Below are 10837 nucleotides of genomic sequence, written 5' to 3'. Positions count from 1 at the left end.
TCAGGTTCATGAATTCTTTCACATTGGACCTGCGCCAAACAAAGAGGAGTTCCCACAACTCTCTGCACTGCCACTAACTGCATCATTTGGTTTCCTGACTTCATCAGGATCAATACAGCATCATTCAGAGGGAAAGGAGGGCTGGTAGTTCTGAAAACCTATTCACATTGAGTTAAATAGGGAACAAGAGGAGTGTGTGTGTGTGTGTGTGTGTGTGTGTGTGTGTGTGTATAGCATGGGGGTATAGCACCTGTCAAAATCTCTAAAGAAATAAGGGGGAAAGGAATAAGATAAGGTAGAGTTTAGAAGAGTGTATAGATTCATCGTTCTGAGATAAGGAGTGTAGAATAATGGAAAAGGGATAAAGAGAGAAACACAGGATACAATGGAATACAGAAGGATGTTTAAATTAATGGAAGTGGGATAAGGTGATTAAGTTTGTAAAGATTCCAACATGGGATAAAGAGGGGAAAAGTGAGGAGAGAAGATAGGGAATGAATCCAATCTTGAGGGAGGAAGCATTAATAGCAAAGCAAGTTAAGGAGTAGAACTAAAATAAAAAAGTTAGCAGGGATAAGAAACAAGAGATATACACAAACACAATAATTAAGGATTCGGAGTAGAATTTATTAGGAAAAAAAGAAGTAGGGCTTATAATCATTGATCTCAAAGTCAAACTTAAAGATTCAATCATGAGAGAAATCTATATTATGTCAGCCATGTTAATATTGTTTTGGATGCATGTCTACACATGTAGATATATAGATGCCAGAAATATGTATTATGTGGTGTGTATGGGTATGAATTTGTGTGTATTCCTACTTAACTGTAGCTGGCTTGGGGGAGGGGAGGATAAAAGGGGAAAAAATAATAAAGTAAAAAGTGCACTGCAGAGAACAAAAAAAATAAATAATAACCTACAAGGAAGCAAAGAAAAGATGGAAAGTCATGAAAATAATGTCTTTTATTATTATACATGCTTTCTTGATGTGGAAATTTGTTACACATTTTGAATCCTTGATGTTCTGCTAGGCACAAAACAATGTTTTGGGTTTTTTATTTTATTTTTTATCTTTCTATTTTGTTTCTTACTTTGTATTTAATTTTAAATAAATATTAAATTTTTAAAAGAAAAAATGTCACTTTCTCATTAAAGTCTTTTCTGACCTCTTTCCCTACCCGCTCCGTTCCCAGTCCTTCCCAAACCCCCCATCCTTCCCACATCCAATTCTTCTATCTAGGACTATCTTGCCTCCTGGGGTAAAGAGCAAACTGCTTGTCTTTGTGGGTCTACCACTTGGTCCAGGGCTTGACAGAGGTTCCGGCAGTTCTTCTTGAAATAGAATAGCTGATTGATTGATAGACTTGGGAGTTCCAGCAAATATTGTGGTTCCCTTTTCAAAGAGGCGGATGTAATCTTGATGCTTTCTTTTAAACAAATGGGATCGTTAACTTTCTTAATCAATAAATTTTTGGCAGCTAGATGGCTGCCGATACCGCCTAGAGTCAGATTCATCAAACCTCAGTTCAAATCTGGCCTCAAAACACTAGTTGTTGACTCTGGGCAAGTAATTTAACTCAGTTTGCCTCAGTTTCTTCATCTAAAATGTGCTGGAGAAGGAAATGGCAAACCACTCCAGTATTTCTGCCAAGAAGATCTCAAAAGAGGTCACACAGAGTCAGACACTACTGAACCCACAGAACGTGACAAGCATAGTCAGGATTTTTGAGAGATAAGGAAGGCTAGGACGAGGCCCCTTCAGGGTAAAACATGTAGGAGTAGACAAGTAGAAAGCGCAAAGTTCCGAGAGATAAGTGAATGAAGACATTCCCACCTCCCTAACTAGGTGCAAAAAACCTGAAGAGTCTTGGGCAATACTAGGGACACTGCCCACACCTAAGATGGCGGTATAGGGGGAGGGGAAGAGGGGTGAGAAGGAAGAGAGGGAGGGGTGGAATCAGCCTTCAGACCTCCCTGAAGCCGTGCCCATACTTAAGATGGAGACCGCGGCAGGACTCCATCGCGGTACCTTCTAGAGGAAGTGCCCGTTCTCAAGATGGCGTCCGGGGACTAGGGCGACAATTCTCTCTCTGAGCTTTAGACTCACGACTTGCCGTCCGGATAGGGGCGGGAGGAGGGGAGGGCAGAGGCGGGGCCGAGCGGGACGGGGCGGATGTGTCTGCAGTCTCTGAGGCACCCGGCTCGCCCCAGTCCCTACGTCTAATCTTGGACTAATCCCTTTCCTCCCAGAGACGTCATGAGATCCCCGGCGGACCACCTCTCTGACAGTGAGTCTGAAGATGCATTGCACAGGACCCCCTTACTGCAGAAGCCCCCACAGGGTGGCCCAGGTAAGCAGGGTGCAGGGCCCGGGGAGAAACCCGGTCAGAGCTCCCTCTCCTCAACCGGGATGTGACGAAAAAGGCAGGTCCGGGAGGATGAAGGGGGGCTGCAAAGCCCTCGTTCCGACAGAATCACACCCTCTCCCCTTTACTTCTGTTCCCTCACCTCCTTTCCCAGGAAGTGCTCCAGCTCCGAGGATGCTTTCTTGGACTGCTGGAGTGAGTGGGACTGGAGTTGCGGATTTGAACTTGATCGCTCCCTGCACCGCCCTCACCCGCACCCCGTCCCCAGAGGCTTTGTCACCTCCTGGTTCGGAACTGCTTGGGACGGCTACGGCCTCGAGAGCTCCGTGGGCCCCTAAGAGTCGGTCTGTTTCCTTGTTGAGTGATCTGTCACCTGGCATTTAGGATAGTCTTGTGACTCGAGATTAAACTGTTGTTGCTCCTTTTCCTTTTCCTATCTGGAAGAGGATGATTGAAGTCAGGCGGCTGATATTTTTTTGGGGGGGGGAGGGGGGAATATAACCGAGTTGCATTTAAGCACTTAAAATTTGGGGAACGGGCATATGTAAATGTACTATATTTAGATATTTTTAATTCTTTAAAATTATGGGCAAATGTATTATATAAAGTTACTGCATTTCGAATTTATGTAGTGAAGCTTTCAAAGATTTTGGAAAGATTTTATTCCAGCCTTTCCCAGCAACAGCCTGTGATTAAAGTAAAGAAGCAGTTCTTTGACACTAGCTGTGTAACTCTAGCCAAGTTTCTTAATCAAGGCCTGCCTCAGTTTACCAACTGTGAAATGAGAACCCATAATGGCACCTATCTCCCAGGTTTGTTGTGAAGACTAAGAGATATTAGTTCTAAAGTGCTTGTCTCAGTCTGGCACAAATAAGATACCATTTAAATGCTCCATTTTATTATTAGGTATCTGGGTAGTGAAGTGAATAGAGACTTACTAGCATTGTTACCCCAAGCAAGTCACATATCCCTGTTTGCCTCAGTTCCTCATCTATAAAATAAGCAGAGAAGGAAGTGAGAAACCACTCCAGTATCTTTGCCAAGAAAACTTTAAATAAGAAGTCAGATATGACTGAACAACATTACCATCATTATTATTGAAATAATCCCTAGTACAATTACCTGCGTTCTCCCTAAGTGATCTTAACCAAGTCACTGTGACCTCCAAAAGTAAAAAGCAGAAAGTAAAGAAAAAAGAGAATAGAATAAAACCAAAGTAAAGAAACAGAAAACAAAAAGACATGAAAACATATTAATTAGTTGTTTAGTTTGTGAAATCTCTTGGAAGGTTTCTTGGCAAAGAACTGGAGTGGTTTGACATTTCCTTCTCCAACTCATTTTATATATGAGGAAGCTAAGGAAATTAAACCACTTGCCCAGAGTCACACAGCTAATAAATATCTGAGATTAGATTTGAATTCAAGTCTTCCTGACTCCAGGGCCAGCACTCTATCTATTGAGCCATCTAGCTACCTCACAAATACTAGAGTACCATAATTATATTGGCATTTGGTGGTCTAATTTATGGTTTAACCTTATCCTTTGTTATCTAACATAATATGTATGGCTTTGTCACTGTGGTCTTCTCTCACAGGTAAAGGAGTGATTACCAGCAGGTTCCATATAATTCAAGTTTTTACAGTAGTACCCTTTCACTCCAGAATTCTGCCATCTAGCAACCTGACCTATATATCAAGGATCTAGGATATAAGCCCCCAAAAAGTCTGTGAGCAGTAAAAATAAATACTCCCATGTACTTGGATTGGCCTTTACCCAGAACCTGTTTTCTATTTAGATCAAAACTGGTAGACATCATCTATGAATGCTGAGCAACATATTGAAAACTGTATTCTTGTAATTGTTTACCTGTAATACCTGTAGTATTGTTACTGTACTATAGTACATTACCTGTAGCAACGACAGGTAACAAAGTGTAGTATTGTTACTGTACTATAGTACATTACCTGTAATAATAATGACAGGGAGACTTTGGGTCTTCAATGTAATTTATGATTTGTTCAGCCAACATCCTATGCAGAACACTGGACTTGAGAAAGGGAGTTTTATATAAGACAGCATGGCTGCCTTTCAGAAACTAATAATCTAGGGGAAAAGACACAAACCCAAGTAACTATGATACAAAATCTTTGTGATAAACACAAAGGAATTACAAAACAAAGTATAGAATGTGGTGTTTGGATAAAAATCATTGAGAGATTGAGGATGCAAGAAAGGTTCTGTGGAGATAGCATTTTAATTAAAATGTGTAGAACATGACAAAGTATGCATGAATTTCAAATGCAGAAAAGAAGTGAATAAAGGCACCACAACACAAAGGCCTGTTTGGAAATTAAAAAGCAGACCAGTTTATCTGTAATGTAGAATAATAAAAGAAAGATAGGGAAATATCAGACAATTAAATGGATTAAAGAGACATTTTTCCTGCACTTGGTAGGTGATAGAAAGTCACCAAAGATTTTTTAGTTGAAACATCAGATTTATGGGTAGGAAAGATTGTTGTGACATCAATATGGAAGGAATGGATCAGAGAGCAAAAAGACATTGGATATTGACAACTTGTATTCATAAGTTTAATAGTGAAGATGAGAAGAGAGACCTAAACATGTTGCGTGGAAGGGACAAGAGAACAATAAAGAGAGATAGAAGAATTAGTCATAGTAATAAATATTTCTGTAGAGGAGAGGGAGTAGGTGATTTTGCAGAAAAGCAATATTTGGTGAAGCTAATGAAGATGGAGAATATGAATATTCATGTATTAAATGTAATTCAATAATAGAAATTTATAATGATTTTCAATTATCAGGTAAATGTGAACTTTTTTTACTAATTAAAATTTTTTAAATTAATAAATATTTGTTTTTTATTATTCATTTACTAAACTTTAATATTCATTTATTTATTGTAGTTATTCATTCTTTTCTCCCCATTAGTAATTTTTTTTTTTTTTTTTTGCTGAGGCAATTGGGGTCAAGTGACTTGCCCAGGATCACGTAGCTAGGAAGTGTTAAGTACCTGAAATCACATTTGAACTCAGGTCCAGCCTGAGAGGGCTGGTGCTCTAACCACTGTATCACCTTATCATTATGGCCTTGTCACTGTGGTCTTCCCTCACAGAAAGGAATGATTACCAGCAGGTTCTATATAACTCAAGTTTTTACAGTAGTATCCTTTTTCTCCAGAATTCTGCCATCTGGCAACCTGACCTATATGTCAAGGATCTCGGATATAAGCCCTCCAAAAACCTATGAGCAGTAAAAATAAATACAACCATGTACTTGGAGTGACCTTTACCCAGAAAGGGTTTTCTATTTAGATCAAAACTGCCTACCCTACTACTAAATTCTTAAAGGACTGAATCTTGTTCTTTTCTGAATCCACCCCCGTAGTCTAACTCAGTGACTTATATATGGCTGGCACTCAATAAATGTTTATTACATTAAAAATTAATTTTAAAATTTAAATTAATAATATAAACAATATTCAAATAAAGTTTTAAAAGTGAGATAATATATAGAATGATTGTCTCCAAATTATTTGCAATTTATCATTAAATATATTAACTTTAAACAAAATAATAGTGTATCATAAACTGAACTTGAACTTAAGTTTTCTCACCTTGACAGCTGACTATGTACTACTGTGTCCCTCTTAATACAGCCAAGTCCACATCACTTTTCTAAATGTTTAATTGGGGGCAAGATAAGTGAGGCAATTGGGATTCAATGACTTACTCAAGTCATACATCTAATAAGTGTTAAATGTCTGAGGGCAGTTTTAAACTTGGGTTCTTTTGACTTCAGGGCCAAGGTTTTATCCACTGTGCCATTTAACTTTCCTTGACATTATAGCCCTAACAGAGGACAAAATGAGTGGTACATCCTAGCTCTGCTGTTTACTACCAGTGTGGTCTAGGCAAGTCACCTAAACTCGTGAAGTCTAATTTTCATCTATAAAATGAAGGGTATGGACTAGATGATTTCTAAAATATTTGAATCTATGGAATCAATATATAAAGAATTAACCTTGTAAGTCCTGTCTTTGACACAACCTGGCTGTGTGTGGGCATCAGGTGGGCAGGTCATTTAACCTCTAAATGCCCTAAAAACTCTAAATACTAGGTCTTGCAGAACAACTACTTGTCTTCCTTAGTAGGAATTTCTTCCCCAGGAACTCTCAGCACAAATGAAATCAAAGATCTAAAAAAAAAAAAAATTTTTTTAAGTCATAATCCAGTAGGACCTTGAAGTATATAATGCTCTACCTACAGTAGAAATAAGTTAAGTTGAATTAAATATCAGATGTAAAAATACAATAAGTATAGTTTATTTAAATGTTAAAAATTAAATATATGTTACTGATACTATAGGATGGTTTGTGTTTTGTTATATTGTTTATAAATAATGGAATTACACTTGATTTTAGAATTATTTTGGATGCATTTATATTTGGTATTTTGGGGTACCTTCTTGCTTAACAATACTTTTACTCATTTTTGTTTCAGTTCCCATATGCTGTTCCACTCGTTACAATTTAGCAATGATAGCCTTTTTTGGATTCTTCATACTCTACGCCTTACGTGTGAATTTAAGTGTAGCATTAGTGGATATGGTAGATTCAAATAAAAGTATGGAGAGAAATACAACTTCTGAGGGGTGCCCAGAACATTCTGCTCCCATAGGAGACTTTCATAATCGAACGGTAAGTATTTTGATTTTATATTTTAAAAATATTAGATAGTTTTGCTGAATAGACTTAAAGCAGAATAGCTATTGTTAGGTGATTAAGTACAAACATTGAGCAAAAAAGCTATAAGCACAATTTTGTAATAGTATTTCTTTTTAACCCCTAAGTTCCCATAAGCATTGTCACTTTCAGATTTTACCTTTAGGACCACCCTTCTGTTGTAGCAGATGGAACCTCTGAGATAGCAAATTCATCCTGGCAGTTTTATTCTGATACTATTTTGAACATAAACTAAAAATAATTTCTCTTATTTTATTATACTATATATATTGATCTGTTTGAAAAGCATTTATATAGTTATACTTTAGTTATAGTCAAGGAGGTAAATGTTGACATCACTTTTTTTTAAAGGAATGTTATTTAATACTTGTTTTTGTTGTTGTTGTTGCTGCTAACACTGCTATTTCCAGGAGAGCTGGTGTATTATCACATCAACTTTCTGTACTCTCTAATTGGTTTATATACTATGACTTTTTCATGGAGAAGTGCCAATCTACCAATCAAAAAACAAAACTCTGGACCATCATAGAGAATAATTTTCTCCACATTTGAATATGTCTATGAGCAAATGGGCAATAGGTACATGTCCAAATAACTGTTGGATGTGGGAATTGAAAAGTGAACATCTGTTTTCACTGATGGTTTTATAAACTATTGAAAAATTTTTTTTTTATTTTTTGGTTGTTGCAAGGATCAGGTCATTGGTGCAAGTAGGAGAAATCAGTGACCTTACTTTTTTTAATTTATTTTTTTTAATAACTTTTTATTGATAGAACCCATGCCAGAGTAATTTTTTACAACATTAACCCTTGCACTCATTTCTGTTCCGATTTTTCCCCTCCCTTCCTCTACCCCCTTCCCCAGATGGCAAGCAGTCCTATATATGTTAAATATGTCACAGTATATCCTAGATACAGAAGGTAGAAATAACCCGGGAAGAAAAACAAAAATGCAAACGGTTTACATTCGTTTCCCAGTGTTTACCTAAGAATAGTCAGCCAGTCAATAAGCATATATTAAGCACTTATCATAGACTGATATCTGTGATCATAAGCATAAGCATATGTAGAAAGACAAAAGACATTCCCTGTTCTCAAGGCACTCACATTCTAATGGGAGGGGAGGACTGTTGTACAGACAAGGTGTGTACAAAATATATTGACAATAATCAACAATGTGAAGGCACTATAATTAAAGGGACTTTAAGGATGCTAAAGATAAAAGACAGAAAAAAATTCTAGATATGTAGGACAGCCACTGAAAATGCCTGGAGTCAGGAGATAGAAGTGTCTTGTTTAAAAAATAGCAACAAGACCAGTGTCTCTGGATCGCTTTTTTTTTTTTTTTTTTTTTTTTTGGGGGGGGGGGGGGGGGAGGGGTGGTGAGTAGAAGGGGAGGCTGCAGGGGAAGCTGCTGAAATGCTACATACAGCCCAGAGTGTGGAGAACCATTACAAATAAAAGACTTAGGAAAGGTGGTCTGATGACATTTTTGCTGAGCTCTAAAGAATAGGTGAGAATAAAATAAAAAATTAAGAAGAAAAGATTTAAGGTCATAACAACAAAGGCATGTAACTAAAAAGTATGAAATATACTTGGCTAGAGTGCAAAGTATATGGAAAAGAATCATGAAATAAAGCTGGTTTCAAAGAGCCTTGAATGCCAAAAGTATAAACTTTCTTTGGGAGGTAGTAAAGAACCACTGAAAGGTTTTTTCTTTATTTTAAATCTAGACTTAAAGAAGATTAGTTTGGCAGTTCTATGAGAAGAGGAACACAAGAGCAACAGCAGACTTATTAAGCAATTTCAATAGCCATGGCAGTTGGAAATAAGGGCCAGTATTGGAGTGATTCCAGAGAGAATAGACAGGAGAGGACATGTGAGAGAGGTTATAAAAGTATCTCATAGCTGAAGGGGATCTCAGAAGTCTTCTAGTTTGACCATTCCTAACAAGTTAGTGACATTTAATCTCTGCTTGAAAGCTGTCAATTATGGGGGGAATTTCACTGCCTCCTAAGGTAGTCCATTGCTCTTTTGAACAGCTCTGTTTTTCTTTCAGTTAAGTTGAAATTCTACAATTTCCATTTAATATTTTAAATTAAACTTAATGAGTTCAATTTAACTTAAACAAAAATTAATTGTCCCTTTTCTCTAGGAGCTTAATGGGGGAAATTAATCAACAAGCATTTATTAAACATCCACTGAATATAGGACCCTGTGCAGGGTACTGAGGATACAAAGATAAAAGTAAAATAGTCCCTACTTTTTTTGTGGGCCAAAATTCTACTGGGAGAGACATGTAGCAACAGTATATACACACACATATATGCATATATACTTGTGTGTGTATTAGTGAGCAGTCTAAGGAGGAAAGACACTGACAATTTAGGGTTCAGCAAAGATTTCAGACAGGAGACAATGGTTGAGATATATCTGGAAGGAAATAAGAAAATGGAGGTAAGGAGAGAGTGCCTCCCAGATATAGGCAATAACCAACATAGGGATGGAATTTTAGATTTGGAGCTGGAAGAGATCCTGGAAGTTACTGAGCTCCACCCCCTCATGTTTATGCAGCAAGAAACTGAGGCCCACAGATGGAGTGACTTCCTGCTCTTGAGACCCTGGACAAGTCACTCCAAGTGTCTGAGAAGAGATTTGGATGGGCATTTTACCCACTCCAAGTTTGGTGTTCTATCCTCTGATATCCTGCTGTTTCTCAAAAATGCAAAACAAAACAAAAACTGAGGTATGGAGAAATTAAGGACTTTCTCAGGGTCATATAGCAGCTCAAGTGAATATATTAGACAGGATTTGAATCCGGGTTATTTCTGAAATCAACTTTAATGCTCCATTTATTGGGCCTGTAACCAAGAGAGTAACAACAAGGACAGACAGTTCAGCTAAATCATGACATATAGGGAGGTGGGTAACATAAATGAAGGGAGAAGTGAATGGGACTAAATTATGGCTGGTTTTAAAAGCCAAAGAGACCATAGCAAGGAACTGAGGTTTATTGAGTAGGACAGTAATATGAGTAGGACAAATAATAATTTGTGCCTAAGAAAAATCACTTTGTAATTGTGGATAATAGATTAGGGTAAGAGAGACCATACAAAATAAATCAACCAAAGATAGAAAAAACTATCCTTATTTTGCCAAAGAAGACATTGGCAGCAACATAACATTCAGCATAAAATTTTCTTCTTATGCCTTTGGCATTTAAAAGAGCAGTAGAACCTGGCACACACACACACACACAAAATTGCTCTTTAATGAAGTGGATTTAATGACAAATCACTTTTTTTGAAATTACATATCATAAAGTACCAAAGGCAGCTAAGTAACACAGTGGATTGCCTGGGGCCTGGAACTCTGTGAGTTCACATCTGGCTTCAGAGACTCATTTGCTGTGTGACCTGAGTCAAGTCATTTAACTCTGTTTGCCTCAGTTTCCTCATAATGAGCTGGAGAAGGAAATTATCCCATTATCTTTGCCAAGAAAACCCCATATGAGGTCAGGGAGACTCAAGGATACTGAAATAACAACAACAACAACAACATAAGGTGCAAACCCAGACTTACATTTTTCTTTTTCTTTTTCTTTTCTTTTCTTTTCTTTTTTTTTTTTGGCTGAGGCAATTTGAGCTAAATGACTTGCGGAGGGTCACACAACCAGGAAGTGTTAAGTGTCTGAGGCCAGATTTGAA

At 37.4% G+C, this 10837-nt stretch overlaps 1 protein-coding gene across 2 annotated transcripts in view; it reads left to right on the top strand.

Annotated features, from left to right (window-relative positions):
* Window positions 1-2156: 2156 nt before the first annotated feature.
* Window positions 2157-10837, top strand: part of SLC17A5 (solute carrier family 17 member 5) — a 64775-nt gene continuing 56094 nt past the window's right edge. Inside the window, exons 1-3 of one of the 2 annotated variants that reach the window (XM_051997272.1) lie at window positions 2260-2352; window positions 2522-2711; window positions 6890-7086. In XM_051997272.1, the coding sequence (XP_051853232.1) occupies window positions 6925-7086 (162 nt within the window). In that variant the 5' untranslated portion in view covers window positions 2260-2352; window positions 2522-2711; window positions 6890-6924. Of the gene's footprint in view, window positions 2353-2521; window positions 2712-6889; window positions 7087-10837 lie in introns of both variants that reach the window. The other variant, XM_051997271.1, reaches the window with a different exon arrangement.

The sequence above is a fragment of the Antechinus flavipes genome, chromosome 4 (genome assembly GCF_016432865.1).
Source record: "Antechinus flavipes isolate AdamAnt ecotype Samford, QLD, Australia chromosome 4, AdamAnt_v2, whole genome shotgun sequence".
Taxonomy (NCBI): domain Eukaryota; kingdom Metazoa; phylum Chordata; class Mammalia; order Dasyuromorphia; family Dasyuridae; genus Antechinus; species Antechinus flavipes.
The sequence above is the reverse complement of the archived record's forward strand: the minus strand, read 5'-3'. Positions and strand labels throughout refer to the sequence as shown.